The 25006-nt window shown below is 41.9% G+C and overlaps 1 protein-coding gene across 1 annotated transcript in view; it reads right to left on the bottom strand.

Annotated features, from left to right (window-relative positions):
* LOC121539679 (potassium channel subfamily K member 5) overlaps positions 1 to 11736 on the bottom strand; it is a 47696-nt gene extending 35960 nt beyond the window's left edge. The window contains exon 1 of the mRNA XM_041848350.2: positions 11268 to 11736. Within this exon, the coding sequence (XP_041704284.1) occupies positions 11268 to 11453 (186 nt within the window). The 5' untranslated portion in view covers positions 11454 to 11736. The remainder of the gene's footprint in view (positions 1 to 11267) is intronic.
* Positions 11737 to 25006: the final 13270 nt, after the last annotated feature.

The raw sequence follows: 25006 nt of genomic DNA, 5'->3' as shown, positions 1-25006 counted from the left end.
CCGGTCAACTGTAAGTTCTGTTAGTGTGAAGTGGAAACGTCTAGATGCAACAGTAGCTCAGCTGTGAAGTGGTAGGCCACACAAGCTCACAGAACGGGACCGCCGAGTGCTGAAGCACGTAGCGTGTAAAAATCGTCTGTCCTCGGTTGCAACACTCACTACCGAGTTCCAAACTGCCTCTGGAAGCAACATCAGCACAAAAACTGTTCATTGGGAGCCTCATGAAATGGGTTTCCATGACCGAGCAGCCGCACACAAGCCTAAGATCACCATGCGCAATGCCAAGCGTTGGCTGGAGTGGTGTAAAGCTCACAGTGGAAACGCGTTCTCTGGAGTGATGAATCACGCTTCACCATCTGGCAGTTTGACGGACGATTCTGGGTTTGTCGGATGCCAGGAGAACATTACCTGCCCCAATGCATAGTGCCAACTGTAAAGTTTGGTGGAGGAGGAATAATGGTCTGTGGGTGTTTTTCATGGTTCGGGCTAGGCCCCTTAGTTCCAGTGAAGTGAAATCTGAAAGCTACAGCATACAATGACATTCTAGACGATTCTGCGCTTCCAACTTTGTGGCAACAGTGTGGGGAAGGCCCTTTCCTGTTTCAGCATGACAATGCCCCCGTGCACAAAGCGAGGTCCATACAGAAATGGTTCGTCGAGATCGGTGTGGAAGAACTTGATTGGCCTGCACAGAGCCCTGACCTCAACCCCATCGAACACCTTTGGGATGAATTGGAACTCCGACTGCGAGCCAGGCCTAATCGCCCAACATCAGTGCCCGACCTCACCAATGTTCCAACATCTAGTGGAAAGCCTTCCTAAAAGAGTGCAGGCTGTTATAGCAACTTCATATTAATGCCCATGATTTTGGAATGAGATGTTCGACGAGCAGGTGTCCACATACTTTTGGTTGTGTACATGTGCACATTTGTTCATATCCTTTGCTAGTTAGTGAGTTATTAGCCCAGTTATAAAGATTTTGTAGTCAGCAATGGGGGAGCTATTGCTTTCTATAAGAGCACAAAACGTCTGCATTTCTAGCCACCTTTGAATAGTGAGTGAAATAAAATAGCTTTTTTTGTCTTAAATGGGCAGTGTTGTATTTTGAGACAGGTTTGAATAAACTAAGTAGAATAATTTGTCTGATTCTCGGTAATAATGGTATGGGAATAATTATGCATTTTATTTTGTCAAGTGATTTCATGCATCAAACAACAACATTTTCAGTCGCCTTGTTTGAAGGACAACTGGATAAACAGTTTAATGTCAAACCCTGAAGGTTTTTTTCAAAAGTCTCATGGAATGTAGGCCTACATTGAACACCACACATTGGCTGCTACTGTAGGATGAATGATAGAACTGCTATTTCCATGTTAAAATGTTATGGGATGCATTTTCCCCATAGTTTTTATGGTAGGCCACTCTAGTAGGCCTACATTATGATCAAATAGCCACAGTAGCCTACTTGACCACTGTTAAAACTGTAACTTAAAGCGGGTACAGCCTCAGTGTTCACTGTAAACGCACGCCGGAAGTTGCACAGTATTTTCACAATGTTCAAGTTTGCACTCAGCAGACCCGAAATTTGCTCAGTGCCTAAAATAATTGGATGGAATATTCGTCAGAAGCTTAATGTAGTCCTTGCGTGCTGTGACTATGGGACCAAATACTTAACTTTTTACTACTTTAATACACATAAGTGAATTTGTCCCAATACTTTTGGTCCCCTAAAATGGGAGGGGGGGGGGGGACTATGTAAGGAAGGTGCTGTGATTTCTAAAACGGTTCACCCGACATGGATGAAAATACCCTCAAATTAAAGCTGACAGTCTGCACTTTGACCTCATAGTCACTGTATCATTTCAAATCCAAAGTGCTGGAGTACAGAGCCAAAACAACAACAAGAGTTATACTTGGTACTAACATTAAATGGTCTCTTCAAATTTCACCCGTGAAAGGATTCTTTGTGTCAAGCTCTATTTTACAGCAGCATGATACCATTATGGATACTTAAAATATATAAAGGAGGCTGTTTATGAACAATTGAGGATTTACCTTTTATGAGGAAGTTATTTCACAAAATCTAGCTCATAGTATGCATTTAATTTTATTTGGCCTACACTGTACTCTCAAATAAGATTTATTTGGCAAGTGAAAAATATACCTTTGCAGATGTCCTGAGGAATCAAACATAGATATTGGTCCTAGCCTATGAAAGGCGTATATGAGAATAGATGCTTATCATTAAAGCATAAAGCATTCCTGAACATGTGATGGCACTAAAATAACTGAAATATAAATTGCTATAAATTACTTAAATTAGTGCAATTACCACACATTGCACTTAATCTACCACCTGCGTGCCTTCATCTCACTTTTTATTTTTTTTATTTTATGTCGATGTGCCCTTAAGCAAGGCACTTAACCCTAATTGCTCATATAAGTCGCTCTGGATAAGAGCGTCTGCTAAATTACTAAAAATGTTTTTAAAAAACATTTGCCTGAATACTTAGGCACATACTTCTACTTAAGACATTGAAACAGCTATGCATTCTAAGATACCAGGTATTATTACATTAGGCCCTGTCTTAGTGCTACATGTAGTAATACTACAGAATAGTCTCTTCACTTTTGGTTGAAGTTTGATTGAACAGTATAAAACAATAAAAATGAATTAAGCCCCATTGAAATCACTTAGTGTTGCAACCCTAGGGTCATGCACAACTCATAAAGCAAATGTAGAACTTTTATTATTCAAAAACATAATGCCATCATACTACCAAAAATGTGAAAAATATTGTGATATGATATTTTGCCCATGTCACCCAGCCATACCCTACAATCTAATGTTGAACACAGACAAACACCCTGACTGATTTGGATTAATTTCGGAATCCACATAAAAGTTCATTCTTCGTCTATGCCCAATTAAATGTCATGCCGTTCAAGGTCTAGATTGTTACTGATAGACAGATCATTTATTGGTTTGTTACAGCTCCAGACAAGTAATCAAATTGATTCTGGTGAAAGGGGCAAAACAATAAACAAATTCCAGTAATTATTAACCTAGAATCCTGGTTTTTAAATGGCTGCTTTACATGGAACTATGACACACATGACAGACTGTTGAGATTATCTTACTTTAGGACTTATTTCACATAAGTAGAATACAATATTGTTCCTGTCAGAAGCAAGCAGTGGATTCACCAAAGAAGCTTTGCAGTAGTGGCTTGTGCCAACACTGACGGTATTTACATTGGGCACCAAAAGTGCAATTTGTCAATTTTATCAACATAACATAATTTATTACCCTTAAAAGAGGACAAGTCAAAAAGTGCAGGTTAATGAATAACAAGGGTCCTTCTTGAGGGCTGGTTGGACTCGGTTCCTTGGACCGATTTCTCCATTGTCATTTAACTAGCGGCATGTTAGTTAATCTGTAAATCAGCAAGAATGTCTTAACCTCAAAAGCAGAAATTGAAAAGTGTATTGCACTTGAAAACCATTATTACTACAGAGGGACTTCACCTCCGCACATGGGAGACTTGAGGTGAGTGAAGGGTTAGACCTGCAAGGGCATGAATCAAATTGCAGCAAGTTGACACAGTAGGACAACTTTGGCTATTTATAGCCAAAAGCATTCAATGTTTAAAACCCAGAACGATTGAGGCCCGTGCAGAATCAGCTGAACACTCAAAAGGTAATCTCGATAAGATATGCAGCACTCAGACCCACGGAATTTACCACTGTCATTAAATCTGACTTGACTCAATCCTCCTGACACCGACAACTTTTCAAGAGACAGAGAGGTAGTCCAACAAATGTATGGCCTATTTATTAGGGATGTAAGGATTCACCAATACAGATTGGAATCCAGTTCTAACGTTTAAGATACCAGTGCATCGGTCTTCGGGACTCCAAACCAATACGAATGTAGCATGTATCGGTCAGAAAACTTTTTCTACTCCTATTACTTTCCTTCCGAAAATATCTCATATTTTATCACTGAACTGGTGCGTCCTCAACTGCATATGTAACTGTGTGTAACTGCGTATGACAGTAATTGATCTACAAGTCATCTTGCATGCCAAGCAACCCCAATACCTGTCAATAGTCTTTCTAACTCTGCACACAGAGCCCAGCTTCCCACGTTGTCCAACGAGAGGTAGGCCTATCCCTGATCGAATATTTGCTCATCTGCGCAGAACCTTCGGCATTCAAATGCTTGTAAAATGACTTGGGCAATATTTAATCATTGGCTTCATTAGTTAGGTGACAACCAATGTAATTTGCTGGGTTATTGTTATCAAATGTGCTGTAGAAAATAGTGTTTTACTGGAATAAAAGTAGGCTACCGGACAGACAACTATTGGGGCTTACATAATTTATATTATTTTTGTACGGTATACCGAGTTTCGATACTAGAACATGAAAAACGGTTCGGTTCTCGAATTGTTACATTCGGTACTTCTGTAAAATGTGTCTCACGTCACCTACTGATTGAGAGAGGATCAAGTCTGTCTATCAGCACAGCCGATGTCCCCTTAAAGCGGGAGCGCACCATGCCTACTCTGTCAGTGCCTGCTCCACTTTCTCATTGCTAGCGCTAGCCTGTCCTGAGAAACCACTGCACTCACTGGGAGTCTGGGCTACATCACCACTTATGCTGCACAGAAGTTAACACACTTGAATAATGCAACACAGCATTTAGAAAGGTTGAAACTGATAATTACTTTTCGCAAAACAATGTGCATTACAGGCTAGAACACTTTACAATGCAAGAAGATACTGGTAGCTTCCAGCTTTGTAGGGTAACTTTCCTTGCTAGCTTACAGCTGAAGCTAACATCAATTCACTACCCTAGTACCTTGTTTGTGATCATGTCAACCATAATTAAAAAGTATTGCTGATTTCAAAACTGATTCTCATCAAAAACTATTCATTCAGTTCATCTACCCCGCTTCACATCTCTCCCAGTCAAGATCATCTTAGCGACCGCATTGGTTGCAGGTTCAGGAATGGCTGAAGAATTGCAACATTTACCTGGAGCTAACTCTGCAAATAGCACTGCTAGCTGACTTGAAAAGCCATAGTCAATAGATCAATAATATAATAATACTTTTAGTACAAATATTAATTTTACATTTCAATCTGGAGAAACTATGAGAATAGAAAGGTTCAGAAATGTTGTGAAACATTACAGCACAGTTGAAAAATATATGTCAATTAGAAAGTTTTCAGAGATCGATGGGAGGGGTTGAGGGTAGCTTAAGGGTGGGACTAAAAACAAATATAAAAAAAGATAACTAATGTAAAATATACCGTCTCCGTAAAATGTATATTAAAGTATGTATAAGCTGTAAGTAGAAGCCTAAGTATTGTTGTCCATTATTTTTCTCCAATTAGGGGAGGGGTGGTAGGATTAGGGGGAAATTATAAAGAAGGAAAAAAATATTTTTGGGGGATTGGAAATTACGCAGACAATTACATTGATAGAACCCACAATCTATCTAAATCTGATCCACCCCCCCCAAAAAAAAACATAAAAATAAAGATCTTAGCTTGATCTTAGCTGTGTGAGTGAATGACATCATGGGTCTTAAAGATACACTTTTATAAAATAAGCATCTTCTATGCAAATGTTGTTGATCAGTATAATAAAATAAGTCCCAAATGGAAATCTGTAGCCCCATGAAATCAGCAAAAACAAGCACAATGAATGCACACACTTGTATTGTGAATAGGCTACATCTTGATTTACCCAGTTTATCAATAAAGATTTATCATTCAAATAAATTATTACTATTACGTTGTTATGTAGTTCGATTGTATGATTGTATAATTGCTTCATTAATGCATACATTCAAAAATCAAACATTTAAAATATAATGATATTGTACTGTCTGGATCAAGTGCCATTCTGTGATTGGCTGATGAGTATTCTTTTTGCCGCGGTATCGTTTTGGAATCGAGTATCGTGATGGTATCGCGTATCGTGATACTAAACCTCGTATCGAAGTAAACATTCTGGTATCGTGACAATCAATTATTTTGCTCAGGGTCACCGTCAGAAATTATTTTGGTAGTTTTGCTTTAAACAGTCAGATTAACTGGAAAAGTTGTTAATTTTATTTAAAAAAGACAGCAATCATTTTTGCAAGCCTCACAGCATGGTTGGAACAGGAGGAGAAGAGATGCTTCTGAAAGTTCCAAATGGTCAAAACCACTCATTTTGAGACGGGTAAAATCAAAAGCCGTGTTATATTCATTGGATACAGTACATTCGGAAAGTATTCAGACCCCTTGAGTTTTTCCACATTGTTACATTACAGCCTTATTCTAAAATGCTAAAAATAAACTCAATCTACACACAATACCCTATAATGACAAAGCGAAAACAGGCTTTTAGATTTTTTTGCAAATGTATTAGAAATAAAAAACAGAAATACCTTACTTACAAAGGTATTCAGACCCTTTACTATGAAACTCGAAATTGAGCTTAGGTGCATCTTGTTTCCATTGATCATCCTTAAGATGTTTCTACAACTTGTTTGGAGTCCACCTGTGGTAAATTCAATTGATTGGACATGATTTGGAAAGGCACACACCTGTCTATACAACGTCCCACAGTTGACAGTTCATGTCAGAGCAAAAACCAAGCCATGAGGTCGAAGGAATTGTCCGTAGAGCTCCGAGACAGGATTGTGTCAAGGCACAGATCTGGGGAAGGCTACCAAAACATTTCTGCAGCATTGAAGGTCCCCAAGAACACAATGGCCTCCATCATTCTTAAATGGAAAAAGTTTGGAACCAACTGAGCAATCGGGGGAGAAGGGCCTTGGTCAGGGAGGTGACCAAGAACCCGATGGTCACGCTGACAGAGCTCTAGAGTTCCTCTGTGGAGATGGGAGTACCTTCCAGAAGGACAACCTGCAGTACTCCACAAATTAGACCTTTATGGTAGAGTGGAAGGACTCTCAGACCATGAGAAACAAGATTCTCTGGTCTGATTAAACCAAGATTGAACTCTTTGGCCTGAATGCAATCTGGAGAAAACCTGGCACCATCTCTACGATGAAGCATGGTGGTGGCAGCATCATGCTGTGGGAATGTTTTTCAGCGGCAGGGACTGGGAGACTAGTCAGGATCAAGGCAAAGATGAACGGAGCAAAGTACAGAGAGATCCTTGAGGAAAACCTGCTCCAGAGCACTCTGGACCCCAGACTGGGGCTAAAGTTCACCTTCCAACAGGACAACGACTAAGCACACAGCCAAACCAGTTTTTGCTTTGTCATTATGGGTTATTGTGTGTAGGTTATTGTGTGTAGATTGATGAAGGAAAAAAAATGTGGAAAAAGTCAAGGGGTCTGAATACTTTCCGAAGGCACTGTATGTCTTAGCAATTTTTTTAATATCGTGATACATTACTAGCTCAAAACACTTAGGGCTCCTGAGCTCCATCAGCAGCAGATTTTATTTTAGAATGGAAAATCAATGTTTTCATGCAACAAATGTAAGTATATCGAACCACATCGTATCAAACCAAATTGTTCCATTCCTCTGATCAAACCGCATCGCACCGAATCATTTCAACCTAAAACGTATTGTCCCTGTATCGTATCGGAGCCCATGCATCTAGATGCGAATCGAATCATCATTGAAAAGGAAGATGCAAACCCCCTACTGTTTATCTAATGCTTCAGGCAATGTCCTAAAGAGGATATAAAACAGGTTGCTAGCAACTGACCAAGTCCCGCCATCCAAGAGACCACCAGTATGTTATATTCTTATTTATACAGAGGATAATGAACAGCTCCAGCCTTTTATGACTGTTTCTTGAGGACAAGCACTTGATGGGCCATAAAACAACAATCACCAAACTTTACAAAACAGCAAGCACTTCACCGCACAGCACTCACTGTGAGCAGTTACCTCCAGTCTCAACGTCAACAGTGAAGAGGCAATTCCGGGATGCTGACCTTCTAGGCAGAGTTGCAAAGAAAAAGCCATATCTCAGATTGCCCATCTTAATCTTTTCTTTTTATTGGCCAGTCTGAGATATGGCTTTTTCTTTGCAACTCTGCCTAGGTCAGCATCCCGGAATTGCCTCTTCACTGTTGACGTTGAGACTGGTGTTTTGCGCATACTATTTAATGAAGCTGCCAGTTGAGGACCTGTGAGGCGTCTGTTTCTCAAACTAGACACTAATGTATTTGTCCTCTTGCTCAGTTGGTCACCGGGGCCTCCCACCCCTCTTTCTATTCTGTTTAGAGACAGTTTGCGCTGTTCTGTGAAGGGAGTAGTACACAGCGTTGTACGAGATCTTCAGTTTCTTGGAAATGTCTTGCATGGAATAGCCTTCATTTCTCAGAACAAGAATAGACTGACAAGTTTCAGAAGAAAGTTATTTGTTTCTGGCCATTTTGAGCCTATAATCGAACCCACAATTGCTGATGCTCCAGATACTCAACTAGTCTCAAGAAGGCCAGTTTTATTGCTTCTTTAAATCAGCACAACAGTTTTCAGCTGTGCTAACATAATTGCAAAAGGGTTTTCTAATGATCAATTAGCCTTTTAAAATGATAAACTTGGATTAGCAAACACAACGTGCCATTGGAACACAGGACTGATGGTTCCTGACAATGGGCCTCTGTAGATATTCCATAAAAAAATCAGCCGTTTCCAGCTACAATAACCATTTACAACATTAATGTCTACACTGTATTTCTGATCAATTTGATGTTATTTTAATGGACAAAAAAAATTGCTTTTCTTTTGAAAACAAGGACATTTCTAAGTGACCCCAAACTTTTGAACGGTAGTGTGTATATATATATATAAATAAAACTACATTTTGGGGGGATTATGTGTATTGATTTTTTTGCTAGTTATTACTGCACTGTTGGAGCTAGAAACACAAGCATTTCGCTGCACCTGCGATAACATCTGCAAATCTGTGTACGTGACCAATAAACTTTGATTAGATTTTTTTTGTTTAAGTACCATGGATGGGGGAGGAGGCATGGAGCATGCATATACCATTTCACTCCCCAACCAGAAGGGAGAGACAGAAGAGTGTGGGTTAAAGGAATGGGTGTAGGGGTTTTAAATTAGCCTAATGCCTCAGAATATGTGGGGCAGAGAGGGGGACATGTTAAGACATGCACTCTGTTTTTGGCCAGAGGCATTCAGGAGATAGAGAAAACTGTATCCATGCTCTCAAACCCAACCACTACTGTAATTTCATAATATCCCTCACCTGTCATTTTTTAAAATACATTTTGCAGTGTCAGAATGTGTTTTAAGACTGTTGCTTCGATGTCAAATTCTCTTCCTGATGGCATTCAAACAGAAAGCAAAACAGACAGAAAACATTGTTTCTGCAACGTTTTCCACCTTAAAGAAAACCATGAAGATAACGCATGAAAGTTTCAAGGGAGGGAGTTGCAATATTCTCTCTCTCAAACTGTCTTTATCTATAAATACATGTCTACATCTACATCCCTTGACGAAAACTGAGCCATCAAAACACGAGGCAACTGACAGGGACTTGAGGACAACAACAAAATATGTCATAGAGGGGTTGTCAAAACACCCCACGTAATTATGGGGTGTTGACTTTGGTCATGCTGACAGAGTGGCCATGCATGGAGTTCAATGACATTACACCTACATTGCTGCTGGGCGCATCATCATTTGTACAGGGAATCAAATCTTTGCCCTTGGAACAACACTGTTATAAAGACACAAAGATGGGCCTACAGTACACACCCAGACATATTGGCACATTATATCACTGCTCCAGACAAGGATATTCTATAACACAGAGGCACCATAATCTAAACAACATAAATGCAATTTAACCAGGTCATAAAACAGGTTATAGCCAAGTCAAAAGCAACGGAGTGCCTGTTCACTATCTTACAGAAAACCAATTAAGCCAAATTAGACAGACAAGTCTATGTGGAGAAAATAACCCATAGTGACATGTACACTCAAATCAAATTTGATTGGTCCCGTACACATATTTTGCAGATGTTATTGCGGTTGTAGCGAAATGTTTATGTTTCTAGCTCCAACAGTGCAGTAATCCCTAACAATACACACAAATCCCAAAAATTTAAATAAAGGAATTAAGAAATATTAGAACAAGCAATGTCAGAGTCCGGAATATAAATATGTAATGATGGTGTGTATAGACATTATGGACAGTATATGAACAGAAAAGGTGTGTACAGCAGTAGTGCTATAGGATGAGCCTTGACTTGAATACAGTATATACAGATGAAGTGGGTAAAACAGCATGTAAACATTATTAAAGTGACCAGCGTTCAATGACTATCTACATAGGGCAGCAGGTCAGTCTCTAAGGTGCAGTATTGAGTACCAGGCAGTAGCTGGCTAGTAACAGTGACAAAGACAAGTGCACAAAGACAAATACAATTATCCACAAAGCAGGATACACATGTGCTCAATTTGAGTGGGATAGGTTCTACAGTGGTGTGTAATCTCATTAAGAAATATCTGCATTTGGCTGGTCAACAATGGTCCTATTGAGCTCTTACATATCAGCTTGGTTCGTAAGTGGAGTCAGGAGTTGCACCTGATTTAGGGTCAGATACGAGCAGTTCGCTGATGGGGTAATGAGTTGTGGATAAGGTTGGGGTGAGCTGATCCTAGATATGTGGTAGGTTGCAACTTCAAGATTGAGAACAATTTTGGAAAGACAGGCTGTAATTAATTGATGAAGTGAGCATAATGGACAGGTGTTTATCCAGTGAACTTGCAGGTTGACTCAATGCATTTAGGCACTATGTAACTAATATCTAATTCCCAACTGTTACACAGGCCAGGTGTGCACTCTTCTGATAATAAATATACAACGACAGGGGCAGGATTCAGGCTTTATGAACTTTAGATTCCATGATGTAAAATTATAAACATTTTGATCACTCCTCATGAAGTTTGTAAGATAAATAACATGTATGCTTAGATGTCTAGTATTTAGTTAAATGCATTAATCAATCTTCTAAAGTGTCCTGCTCTTATACAGGTACAAATGAATATGAAACTACATTAAAAATATCCAACAGCAAATGAGGGATTGTTGTCATACAGTGAGTGAATGATGCACCCAGAACTGTGATTTATAGGCTACTCAAAACAACACCAGACAACACAGCCAATTACGACTTTTGGTGCAATCTCGCAATGAGCGTGAATGACATTTCGACCAATAAAATATTCTGAAATTATTATCATCATACCTCCAAGATCTTGTCCAAGTCGTCTTTGGTGAGACAGGGGTAGTCTTCTAGTATTTTATCCCTTTGTTCATTGTACTGTTTTGCAGAAAGTTTCCAATTCGGTTCCTCGAGAACTTGGAATATTGCTGCCCCGATGGACAGATAAAAAATTATCGCAGATGTCAATAGAGGACCTTTATCCACCATACTTACAATGGCTCAACTTTTAAATTCGCGGGAGAGGGGTCCCAATTTAAATGTGGAGCTGTTGTACCAAGTGCATGCTCAACACTCTTTTGGGGCGGCTTGACTTTTATTCCTTACGAGTTTCTTGGAAAACTTGTCGAAAATACCTCTGGTAACATTTGCTCTGGTGCAAAATAATCTGAAAGTGTACATACATGTATCCGAACGGGTGAATGGGAATGCTGTGCCGAAATGTCAACACAGATGCGTGCTAATTCGGTGCCGCAGTTTGCTCTCCACGTGCGCTGCTCTGCTGCAAATGATTATAGGCTACGGAGAAGGCTACTACTGAACGTTGTAGCGAAGTAGAGAAACGCACAATAGATCCGCCCATTAGTCACTAGTCTGGGGGGTGGGGGTTCTGCTGGTAATGCTAGCTCCTCCTGCCTAAATTGACCGCATCACTTTCTATTTAGCGTTTCATTTTTCATTTGCAGGGTCCTTTCGCTTCGGCTTGCCAGTTAATTATTGTGGTGGAATTGTTTCATGTAATTTCCCCCAACTAATTTATTCAGTGCGTTCGATGACGTGGTCTCTCAAGGCGTTTGCCAGGGATAAATCCAATAAATTATTATTATTACATTTCGAGGCCACATAACTTTATTTTTCCTAGAAGGAACTTCAGTTGTGGCATTCAGATATTAAACACATAACAACATATCACACATGACAAATCCCCAAACATTGTGCAACAATAATGCCACTAATTACAAGGTAGCTAAGTCATTGTTGTTATCATTACATAGGCCTATACAAAAATATTTTACTATGTCTGGAACTCAATTGCACAGATCTGAAAATGTTTCCCCCAAAAAGCATCAAATGTACAGCAGGTCAACCTGGTCTCAGAGCATTTCATATTATTCTGTATGTAAATCTGAGGCACCCATTTAGTATGATATGTTAAGTTTCGTATAGTATGTATTAATTTGTGGATGTCCATCACCCATTTTATATGAAATGTTACGAATTACAATTCATATTATATGTTACGAATTTGCAAAACTTCCAATATGTTACGAATTTGCAAAACGTATGATATGCAAAACGAATTCTAGCTAGGTGGCTATGTGGCTAACGTTAGCTAGGCTAGGGGTTAGGGTTAAGATTAGGGTTAAGATTAGGAATTATGTTAAAGGGTTAAGGTTAGGGGAAGGGTTAGCTAAAAGGGTTAAGGTTAGAGTTAGGGGAAGGGTTAGCTAACATGCTAAGTAGTTGCAAAGTAGCTAAAAAGTAGTAAGTAGTTGAAAATATTCTTAAATGCGAAAGTTATCCGTGATGAGATTCGAAATAGCAATATTTGGGTTGCTTGACATTCACGTTATACGCCCACCCAACCACCCCGACCAACTACTCTAAGTAACCATCTGTCTTATGTAACCATACCAAATGTAACATATCGTACTAATTTGAGTATTACAGATTTATATTTACTATGTTACGTATAGTCTATGAGACCAGGCTGAGTAGGTCTGTGACATTGCATATTGTTATTACTGGCAAATTAATACACTTAATTACAACAGGAAAATTCTGCCTCATGAAATATCCATACCTTTACCAGTTCTCAATACCAGTAATACAAAGAGGTTCTGCTGGGGTCAATTGAGTCAAAATATGAATCCTACTTAGTCATCCCGCAGCAGTCAGAACTATGGCCATAGTAAGACTCATTTCCCGAAGGCAACACAAGCCCACAAGCAACATGTGACTATCCTCTCACGTCTGTGCGAAACCATAATGGAAACAGAGGCAATTAATATTAACTTCTCTAAAGGATGTTTCATTTGGAGTCGAATGCCAGAGCTGTGAATCAGTAGTGGAGTCATAATAAAACATCTACTGTATACTCAACTCATTTATCGAGTCTGACTACGACTGTCTGATATAGCACTGTTGACAATCCATCTAAAGCCTTTAAAATAGTTGTGTGACCCACCAAGTATACAAAGCAATTTTCCTAACCACAACACAATCAAATTCATTGCATAAAACTATTTTTACAACAATTGTCACAAAGTGTGTGACCCACCAACAAAGCAATTCTTCCAACCACCCCACACACTCAAATTAATATCATAAAGCTCTTTTTACTACCGCAGTTGTCACTGAGTGGTGCTTTACAGTAACCCGGACTAGACCACCACACAGTATTTAGCTGCACTCCTAGTATTTAGCTGCAACCCATTAGTCGGTCTACGGCCCACTAGGAAACACTGTCCTAGACAACACACGACAACACAAGCTCCATGTGACCATCCACCCACAGCTCGGTGCTTGTCCCAGAGGACTCTGGTCAAAAGTATTGCACTGTATAGGGAATAGGGTGCCGTTTGGGATGCAGGCTCCTCTTCACTTGCTGTCCTGACTAAGAGCATATGTTGGATAAAAGGGTAAAGAAATGTTTGGATGTTGCTTCCCTTCTCAGGACAAAGTTGATGTTGTTGTGACCACTAACCTGAGGGATGCAGGCCCCTGTTTGTGACCTTGTTATTGTATCTGCCTTTCAGGACAAGAAAGGTGTGGGGGAAGGAAGCGTTGTGAGATGGACGTCTTTATCCTAAGCCCTCGTGTATTAAACAGAGCCTTTCTTTCCTGTTGAACCTCCCAGCTTGGCCCTCTGTTCTCTCGTGTGTGTGTGTCTGTATGTATGTGTGTGTGTGTGTGTGTGTGTGTGTGTGTGTGTGTGTGTGTGTGTGTGTGTGTTACACGTGTGTACATGTGTGTACATGTGTGGATGTGTGTTTTGCCCTTCCACTTATTCCGCTCCAGCCATTACCACGTGCCCGTCCTCCCCAATTAAGGTGCCACCAACCTCCTGTGATAGTGTTTTTTTTACATTTACATTGTTTACAAACAAAGGAGTACAACAAGCGTATATTTTGGGTTCTGGTGGGGTATGACAGTTGAACTATGTTCATGAAGCATCTATAAGTTATATTCTTAAAAAATCTATGAGTATCATTAATCTAAAAGTCTATAAATGGATGTAGCAACAGCAGATTGCCCCTTTAAATTCATGGAGGCTCTTTCAATCCATTGCCCCTCACTAATGCCCACGTGTCACAGGTGAACATGATCAGCTTATCTCGTCATCAGGTTAAACTGTTTAAACATCATCTTTGTGGCTCAGTTGGTAGAGCATGGTGCTTGCAATGTCAGAGTCATAGGTTCAATTCCTGCTAGGATGCTCCCTATGAAAATGTATGCACACATACTGCAAGTTGCTTTGGATAAAAGTGTCTGCTTAATGACATATATTCGGGGGAGGGGGGGTTATCGCTTTGGTACTATTTTCACAAGTATGTGTTAAGATTTCAAAACTCTTAGTACAAAACTCAAAGCAGATCATCAAAAAGGCTGTTTTTTCAAAACAGTACAACACACAAAATCACACAGTAACTTTTTCACCAAACCTAATCAGTGTTTCATCTAGAAATACCTTTCATATAAAGTAATTGCCTTTCACAATGCAATGCTCACAATACTTTTCATATGATGATTTGTTTGAATACATTTGACCATCATTTAATCCAACTGTGCTTAATGGTTAATCACTTAACCGTTTGGTAAACCTATAGATTTTAAACCGGTTTGTCTACCATACTGTATATGGATTTTGAGAACTACAGAAATAAAATGTGTGTTTGTAAAGTATAAACATCTAAATTACATGTATGACACATGATAACCATACATAATGACTACTCCATTTTGCTAATTGATTTCACATAGTGGTAACCACAATTGGTCACCATATTTTATTTCAACATAGAGCAGGATAGATAGGAAGGGAGAGGAAGAAATCAAAGAGCTCGTGGACAAGGGGCCCATCAGAGAGATGGGCATGGGCCCCATCAAAGAGGTCAAAGAGGTGGGCATGGGCGCCATTAAAAAGGTCAAAGAGGTGGGAATGGGCCCCAACAAAGAGGTCAAAGACGTGGGCATGGGCCCCGTCAAAGAGGTGGACATCAGAGCGAGGGAGGCAGACTGCAGGGAACTGTTGTGTCTAATAGTCCGGGCCATCGTCGTTGACCATGTGGTAAACAGAGGCCTTACCATGGCAGAGGCTGCCAGATTAGTTCACCCCAATCTGAAAAGATCAATTGTCAATTCGATCATGAGAACATTTCGCCAAGAAAACTGGTAAGTCTGCAGGATATGCACTATGCTTTACCATTACATTTAAAGTAAATTACATATTGTAAAGCATGTAAATCCACAAAACAAGTTACAGTATTCTTACTGTTCTACCCTCAGAATTGACAGAAGACCCCATGGTGGTGGCCGTGGCCGTGTGCTGACCGACCAGCAGGAGTGGGCAGTGGTGGAAATGATGAGGGCCAGGAATTACATACGGCTGTCCAAAATAAAGTGGGCTATTGAGGAAAACGATGAAACCTTTGCCAATGTGGCATCCATCAGCCTACCAACAATCGCCCGCCTTTTGAAGAGGCAACAGGTATCTATGAAACACATTTACCTGGTGCCTTTTGAGAGAAACAACAACCGGGAGAAACAACTGCGGGCCGAGTATGTTCAGGTACAGCACTACAGTATATACTGCATTACTGTTACTATTTGATGCACATGCTACTTCACAATGTCATATTGGAACTATACTGTAAAAAGAGAACTAAACAAAATATATTTTTAGAGGGTGATGGTGCTTGATGCTGCTGTGAACCATCACAAGTATATCTTTGTTGATGAAGCGGGCTTCAACCTGTCCAAAACTCGGCGCCGTGGGCAGAACCTCATTGGCCAACAGGCGACCGCGCAAGTGCCTGGACAACGTGGGGGAAACGTGCGCAGCTATGGTTCAGGCAGGGTTTCGGGCCCATCCCCGATTTGTGACCCTATACCTGGCCCCATACTCTCCTTTCCTCAACCCTATTGAGGATTTTTTTTCAACATGGAGGTGGAAGGTGTACGATCACCATCCCTGTGAGCATGCCACCATCCTTCTGGCCATGGATTAGGCCATAGCCGCGGGAAGTAGGGGTGCTGAGGGTGCTGATTGTAGAGGATGTCTTTATTGATCACACTTTTGATAAGACATTGGATAGATATTATGGAAATTATATATTCTCTGTCAATTTTGTTGGGTAATGTCAGTGTATTACCTAATGTGAAAACTGTGTAATTATTGTAATTTAAAGTACTGTAGCATATTACTTTCAGCACTTCTAAGGGCTATTGGATTAACTTGTAGTTAAAACAACTAAATTGAAAAGATATCATTATGTTGTGTTTTGGTGATTAAAACAATGTTCTCATTACATTTCACAATAAACTTATATTTTGAATCAATGGTTGTGTGGTAAGAGATGTTTACAATCCAAATGAATGCACAATGACAGGTTTTGAATGAAAACTGGCTGCGTTACAAGCGTGACCAGTTTGGAGTTTTGTACTAAGAGTTGTGAAAATAGTAGGATGTTTGACCACAGCCAACTGAATGTCAAAATGTTTTTCATTAATTATACACAAGATGTACTTCCATTTTAAATATTTGTGTTGACTTTGAAATAATAATGTTCTGTGTTTATGAAGATACATTCTCACATTCATATCCATAGTGTGTGTGTGGGGGGGGGGTGTCTTGTGCGAACAAGACATTATGCATTTATTTTAAAGTTATACTGTTATAGTTTTCCCAATACTATTTATGTTAAACAAGATGGCTAGATCAATTGCAACGAAGGTTATCAGGATTATCGCTATTGTTTCTCTGTCTCAAGTTTATATCCAATACAACTAATTAGACGTTAGTTTGGCCTACAGTTTGCAGATGACCTAGTGAAAGTCTTCACATCCTTTGCACAGTTTTCACAATCTGCTGACTTAAATCAAAAAATGCATTACATTGAGATTTGTTTCCCACTGATCTGCACAATAGTGACCATAAATTACTGTAAGGCTAATGCAAGCCCAATATGAATATAATGTCAGTGAAGAGATTAATGTATTTTATTTATTGATTTAACACATATTCTGTCTCACTCTTTTTCATAAAGAATCGTGACAAGTTTTTACTTGCAGGCATTTTAAGTGTAATTAATTGGCAACTTTACTCTGAAATAAATAAATTGGCGCTGAATAAAATTATAATGTATACGAAGTTGCCTCAGAAAATAGGCTAATCATGTTCTGTTAATCTGACTCGTATGGGTAACCAGAAATGGGTTATGTAATATAATTATCTGTGAGAAAAGAAGTGCCTTATAAAATGCGTCCCATATCAAACGAATGTATCAGCATTCACAGAGAGAGATACTATATTTCATTTATCGGTTTTAGTGCAACAACATTTTTTGTAAACAGTTTGCTTTGCTTGCAAACAAACGATAGACCATAAATACAATCTTGTAATGAACTTAATGGGTCAATCTGGGATTCGAAAAACAGATTGCACAGTTAATACACAGCTAAGGGATGGGGCTGGAGAATTATAATGACTCAAATTCACCGACAGAGCGATGGACACAACAACTGACCATCCATTAGATCAAAATTATAGTTTTAACCATGTTTTGAAGCTATACAGTGTTTGTTTACAAGCTTATATTTTGGGTTCTGATGGTGTATGACAGTTGAACTAAACTCATGAGGCATTTATAATTTATATTCTTCAAGAATCAATGGTGATATATTATTGATTTAAAGGTCAAAAAATGGCTATACCAACCCTGGATTGCCCCTTTAACGTTATAAAACCTGAGTGGGAGTCTCTTTGCAGCAGGAAGTCAACACTTGCAGAAAGGCCTAACCTCTTGGGAGTGACTGTAGAACAGATAGTTATCGACGGCCACTGCGGTGGCCTTTTGAAGAGAAGAGGAAGGTCCCCATGCCACTGGGGGGACACAAACAACCTCCTAAGGGTCAGAGAAGTCACATAAGAGGGCCGGAAGAGTTCTATCAGATTAATGAGTGACAATATTCAGCTGTTTGTGTCAGGCATATTCAGCAGGGACTCTGTCTAAGAAGCTCTAGTGAAACAATGCCATCCCATGACAGCCTGTATTGCTCAGTTGGTAGAGAATGGCGCTTGCTACGTCAGGATTGTGGATTAGATTCCCTGGGCCACCCATATAATTTTTTATTGTATTTATTTATATTAACATTCATGCATGTGTCTGTGCCTATGTTTGTGTTGCTTCACAGTCCCCGCTGTTCTATAAGGTGTATTTGTAATGTTTGCTCTCTGTGTACATCCAAGGGCCAGCCGTGCTGCCCTGTTCTGAGCTAATTGCAATTTTCCTCCCGAATCCGTACCAGGCGGTAGGCATTCCGTAGGTCCAGTTTGGAGAACACGTTGACCCCCTGGAGCAGCTCGAAGGCCGAGGAGGTGAGTGGTAGTGGGTAGCGGTTCTTCACCGTGATGTCGTTGATGCCCCAGTAGTCGATGCACAGGCGCAGGGTTTTGTCCTTCTTCTCCACAAAGAGAACCCTGCACCGGTGGGGGAGGCAGAAGGACGGATGAATTCGGCAGCTAGGGAGTCCTCAATGTAGGTCTCCATAGCCTTAGTCTCCGGACCCAACAGCGAGTAGTCGTCCCCGGGGCGGAGTGGTGCCTGGGAGAAGGTCGATTCCGCAGTCGTAGGGTCAGTGTGGTGGAAGCGAAGTGGCCCGGGCCTTACTGAACACCTCCCAGAGGTCCTGGTACTCCTCTGGAATGGCGGAGAGGTCCGAGGCAACTTCCGAGCCCTCAGGAAGACATCCTGGCTACGCTGACTTCAGGTAATGAGCGTGGCAGAAAGGGCTCCGGTAGACCAGTCAATAAAGGTGTTGTGTCGCTGGAGCCAAGAGAAACCCAATACCACGGGAACCTGAGCAGACTTAAAAAGCAGGAATTGGATCGTCTCGCTGTGGTTCCCTGATACTCGTAGGTTAATGGGGATGGTATTGTGGGTGACCCGGCCTATAGAGCGCCCATCCAGCGCTCTAATGTCCATTGGAATGGAGAGGGGCTGAGTGGGGATGCCCAGCTCGGATGGCAGAGTAGCGTCCATAAAGCTCTCATCGGCCCCAGAGTCTATGAGCACCCGGAGAGATTTTGACTGGTTCCCCCACAGCAAGATGGCATGAAAAGGGGTACGAGTAAGGGGAGAGGAAAAGTTATCCGTATGGACCACCAGAGTACTCGCTCTTACCGGTGAGCCTAGTCTTTTAGTGGACAGTGGACACAAAAGTCGCCCAACGATCCGAATGGTTAAGGCGATGAGCGAGTCGAGATCCGTCGGTAGTTCCCGGACTGCAAGTTCGTCCTTTACTTCCTTCGATACTCTGTGCAGGAACATGTTGAACAGCGCTTCCGGGTTCCAGGCACACTCAGCTGTCAATGTGCGGAAATCCACTACATAGTCTGCCACACTGCAGATTTCTTGCCGAAGCTGGAGTAACTTCCGGGCAGCTCTCTCCCGGACAATGGAGCATCGAAAACCTTCTTCACCTCCTGCATGAACTCCTCCATACTGAAGTATACGGGCGACTGTTGTTCCCACACTGCCATAGCCCAAGCGAGAGCCCTCCCGGACATCAGTGTGATGAGGTACGCTATCTTAGAGTGGTCCGAGGGAAGGATGAGGGCTGCAGCTCTATGATGAGCGAACACTGAGCGAGAAATGCCCGACAGTTTCCCGACTCTCCAGCGAAGCATTCCGGGGGAGGTAAGCGGGGTTCTCGGGAAACTGGGGTGGCCAGGGAGGCCGCACTGCTAACAGCCGGGTTACTGAGGGGCTGGGAGGTTACCGTCGTGTTAGGCTGCCTAACAGACAATCCGCGGAATTGCTCCAGCAATGTGTTAAACGCTCGGTCATGGCGTTCGGCCAAGGTCTAGAACCCTTCCATGAGACAACGAAGCAACTCCTCGTGCCTTCCAATGGTGGTCTGAGTCTGCTGGGTCAGTCATGGCCAGTTCATACTATCATATGTTTCAGGAGAAGACCCAGATGCAGACAGTGTTGAAGTAACAAAGGTTTATTACAAAAACAGGGGCAGGCAAATGACAGATCAAGGGCAGGCAGAGGTCAGTAATCCAGATCAGAGTCCAAAAGGTACAAAACGGCAGGCAGGCTCAGGGTCAGTGCAGGCAAATGGTCAAAACTGGGAAAACTAGAAAACAGGAACTTGAGAAAGACAGGAGCAAGGGGAAAAACGCTGGTAGGCTTGACGAAACAAAACGAACTGGCAACAGACAAACAGAGAACACAGGTATGAATACACTGGGGATAATGGGGAAGATGCGCAACTCCTGGAGGGGGGTGGAGACAATCACAAAGAAATGTGAAACAGATCATGGTGTGACAGAGGTATATGGTTTAGTGAATGATTTGTCCCAATTACAATGCTTTTAGTTTTTTAAATATTTATGACTAACTTATTCCTTGCCACCCACTCTGAAACTAACTGCAGCTCTTTGTTAAGTGTTGCAGTCATTTCAGTCACTGTAGTAGCTGACGTGTATAGTGTTGAGTCATCCGCATACATAGGCATGTCGTTAGTAAAGAATGAAAGAAGTAAGGGGCCTAGAGAGCTACCCTGGGGAATTTCTGATTCTACCTGGATTATGTTGGAGAGGCTTCCATTAAAGAACACCCTCTGTGTTCTGTTAGACATATAACTCTTTATCCACAGTATAGCAGGGGCTGATTTTTCTTGAGAGGATGGTCAGGGGCCGCAAGTAGCCCAAACAGATACAATATTTGACAAAAACATAATAATTTCAAACCTTGCTTACATTTGTACATGATAACATACACTCACCGGCCAGTTTATTAGGTACACCCATCTAGAACCGGGTCAGACCCCCTTTGCCTCCACAACAGCCTGAATTCTTTCGGGAATTCTACAAGGTGGCGGAAACCTTCCACAGGGATGTTGGTCCATGCTGACACAATGGTATCACGCATTGCTGCAGATTGGACAGCGGTACATTCATGATGTGAACAGCCCGTTCTACAGTATCTCATCCCAAAGATGCTCTGTTGGGTTGAGGTCTGGGGGTTGCGCAGGCCACTCAAATAAACCGAATTCGCTGTCATGTTCCAGGCAATGTTTTTCCACTCCTCAATTGTACAGTGTTGGTGATTACATGCCCACTGGAGCCTCTTCTTGCTTCTTCTTATTTTTAGCTGATAGGAGTGGAACCAGGTGTTGGCAATAGCCCATCCGTGACAAGGAACGACAAGTTGTGTGTTTCGAGATGCCGTTCTGCACACCACTGTTGTACTGCACCATTAATTGTCTGTTTGTGTTAGCTTGCATGATTCTTTCATTTTTTTAACATTCTCATTCAACCTCTCTCATCAACGAGCAGTTTTCACCCACAGGACTGCCGTTGACTGGATGTCACAGCATTCTTGGTAAACCCTAGACACTGTCGTGCGTGAAAAGCCCAGGAGGGCGGACGTTTCTGAGATACTGGATCCAGCGTGCCTGGCACCGACAATCATACCACGCTCAAAGCCGCTTAGGTCACTCGTTTTTTCCATTCTAACGTTCAATCGAACAGTAACTGATTGCCTCGATGCCTGTCTGCCTGCTTTATATAGCAAGTCACGACCACGTGACTCACAGTCTGTAGGAGAGATCCATTTCCATGAACAGGGTGTACCTAATAAACTGGCCAGTGAGTGTATCTCTCTCTATTACGAGTGAAATCACTTGGAGCTGATTTGCTGGTGTTTTTGCAGTTTTTTGTGTCCAACAATAATAATATAATAATAATAATAAATAATATGCCATTTAGCAGACGCTTTTATCCAAAGTAACTTACAGTCATGTGTGCATACATTTTTAGGTATGGGTGGTACCGGGGAACGAACTCACTACCCTGGCGTTACAAGCGCCATTCTCTACCAATTGAGCTACAGAGGACCACAACAATAAATAAAACATGTTTGGGAACTCTGGCCTAGTGGTTAGAGCATTCGGCCAGTGACCGAAAAGTTGCTAATTCAAATCCCTGAGCTGACAAAGTGAAAAATCTGTTGATGTGCTCTTGAGCAAGGCACTTAACCCTAAATTGCTCCAGGGTTGCTGTTGATAAGGGAAGACCATGGCCGTGACCCCACTCTCAGGGCCAGTTGGGATATGCAATAAACACATTTCCAATTCATACATGTATGAAATAAGACAAATATAACCACCCACCAAATTATTATTTTCCCACAGCTTTGACCTACTACAGTAGCTATGTTGGTCTATTGTACTTCAAACAATGTGTATGCAGGTTGCTTAGGATTCAAACCTTCTCAAACAGCCTAATTCATACTCTTGGAGGAGGTGCTCCAACAACAATGTAATTTGTACCGCATACATACCTGCCCGCTTGACCCTATCCCCTCCTCTCTTCTCCAGACCATCTCCGGTGACCTTCTCCCTTACCTCACCTCACTCATCAACTCATCCTTGACCGCTGGCTATGTCCCTTCCGTCTTCAAGAGAGCGAGAGTTGCACCCCTTCTCAAAAAACCACCACTCAACACTCTGATGTCAACAACTACAGACCAGTATCCCTTCTTTCTTTTCTCTCCAAAACTCTTGAGCGTGCCGTCTTGAGCCAACTCTCTTGCTATCTCTCTCAGAATGACCTTCTTGATCCAAACCAGTCAGGTTTCAAGACTGGTCATTCAACTGAGACTGCTCTTCTCTGTGTTACGGAGGCTCTCCGCACTTCTAAAGCTAACTCTCTCTCCTCTGCTCTTGTCCTTCTAGACCTGTCTGCTGCCTTTGATACTGTGAACCATCAGATCCTCCTCTCCACCCTCTCCGAGTTGGGCATCTCCGGCGCGGCTCACTCTTGGATTGCGTCCTACCTGACCGGTCGCTCCTACCAAGTGGCGTGGTGAGAATCTGTCTCCGCACCACGTGCTCTCACCACTGGTGTCCCCCAGGGCTCAGTTCTAGGCCCTCTCCTATTCTCGCTATACACCAAGTCACTTGGCTCTGTCATATCCTCACATGGCCTCTCCTATCATTGCTACGCAGATGACACACAACTAATCTTCTCCTTTCCCCCTTCTGATAACCAGGTGGCGAATCGCATCTCTGCATGTCTGGCAGACATATCAGTGTGGATGACGGATCACCACCTCAAGCTGAACCTCAGCAAGACGGAGCTGCTCTTCCTCCCAGGGAAGGACTGCCCGTTCCATGATCTTGCCATCACGGTTGACAATCCGTTGTGTCCTCCTCCCAGAGTGCGAAGAGCCTTGGCGTGACCCTGGACAACACCCTGTCGTTCTCCGCTAACATCAAGGCGGTGACCCGATCCTGTAGGTTCATGCTCTACAACATTTGGAGAGTACGACCCTGCCTTAAACAGGAAGCGGCACAGGTCCTAATCCAGGCACTTCTCATCTCCCGTCTGGATTACTGCAACTCGCTGTTGGCTGTGCTCCCTGCCTGTGCCATTAAACCCCTACAACTCATCCAGAATGCTGCAGCCCATCTGGTGTTCAACCTTCCCAAGTTCTCTCACGTCACCCCACTCCTCCGCACACTCCACTGGCTTCCAGTTGAAGCTCGCATCTGCTACAAGACCATGGTACTTCGGAGCTGTGAGAGGAACGGCACCTCCGTACCTTCAGGCTCTGATCAGTCCCTACACCCAAACGAGGGCATTGCGTTCATCCACCTCTGGCCTGCTGGCCCCCCTACCTCTGCGGAAGCACAGTTCCCACTCAGCTCAGTCAAAACTGTTCGCTGCTCTGGCACCCCAATGGTGGAACAAGCTCCCTCACGACGCCAGGACAGCGGAGTCACTCACCACCTTCCGGAGACACTTGAAACCCCACCTCTTTAAGGAATACCTGGGATAGGATAAAGTAATCCTTCTACCCCCACTTACCCCACCCCAAAGAAAAAACAAAAAACATATTGTAAAGTGTTTATCCCACTGGCTATAAGGTGAATGCACCAATTTCTAAGTCGCTCTGGATAAGAGCGTCTGCTAAATGACGTCAATGTAAATGTAATACAAGGTAAAGTATTAGATTATTGTATTCTTCACACACCACACTAAGACATTATCCCATTCCACTACTTTTGAAAGCTTGTTTTATCACATGAAAGCAAGCGTTGCTTTTATACTTACAAGACCGTCAGGCTTGATTGAGTGAGCTGTTTTGTCTTGTAGTAATGTGTTGCCTGCCTGTATTCCCTTGGGGGCAGTGCCCCACTTGTGATACATATTTTTTTAAAGAATACAATGGATAAGAGCGTCTGCTAAATGATGTAAATGTAAATTAAAAAAATTATAATATATACTCAAAAATATAAACGCAACATGTAAAGTGTTCGACCCATAGTTCATGAGCTGAAATAAAAGATCCCAGAAATATTCCATATGCAAAAAAATCGTATTTATCTCAAATGTTGTGTACAAATTTGTTTACATCCCTGTTAGTGAGCATTTCTTCTTTGCCAAGATAATCCATCCACCTGACAGGTGTGGCATATCAAGAAGCTGATTAAACAGCATGATCATTACACAGGTGCACCTTGTG

The sequence above is a fragment of the Coregonus clupeaformis genome, chromosome 37 (genome assembly GCF_020615455.1).
Source record: "Coregonus clupeaformis isolate EN_2021a chromosome 37, ASM2061545v1, whole genome shotgun sequence".
In the NCBI taxonomy this organism is placed as follows: domain Eukaryota; kingdom Metazoa; phylum Chordata; class Actinopteri; order Salmoniformes; family Salmonidae; genus Coregonus; species Coregonus clupeaformis.
This window is presented reverse-complemented; position numbering and strand designations above follow the sequence as displayed.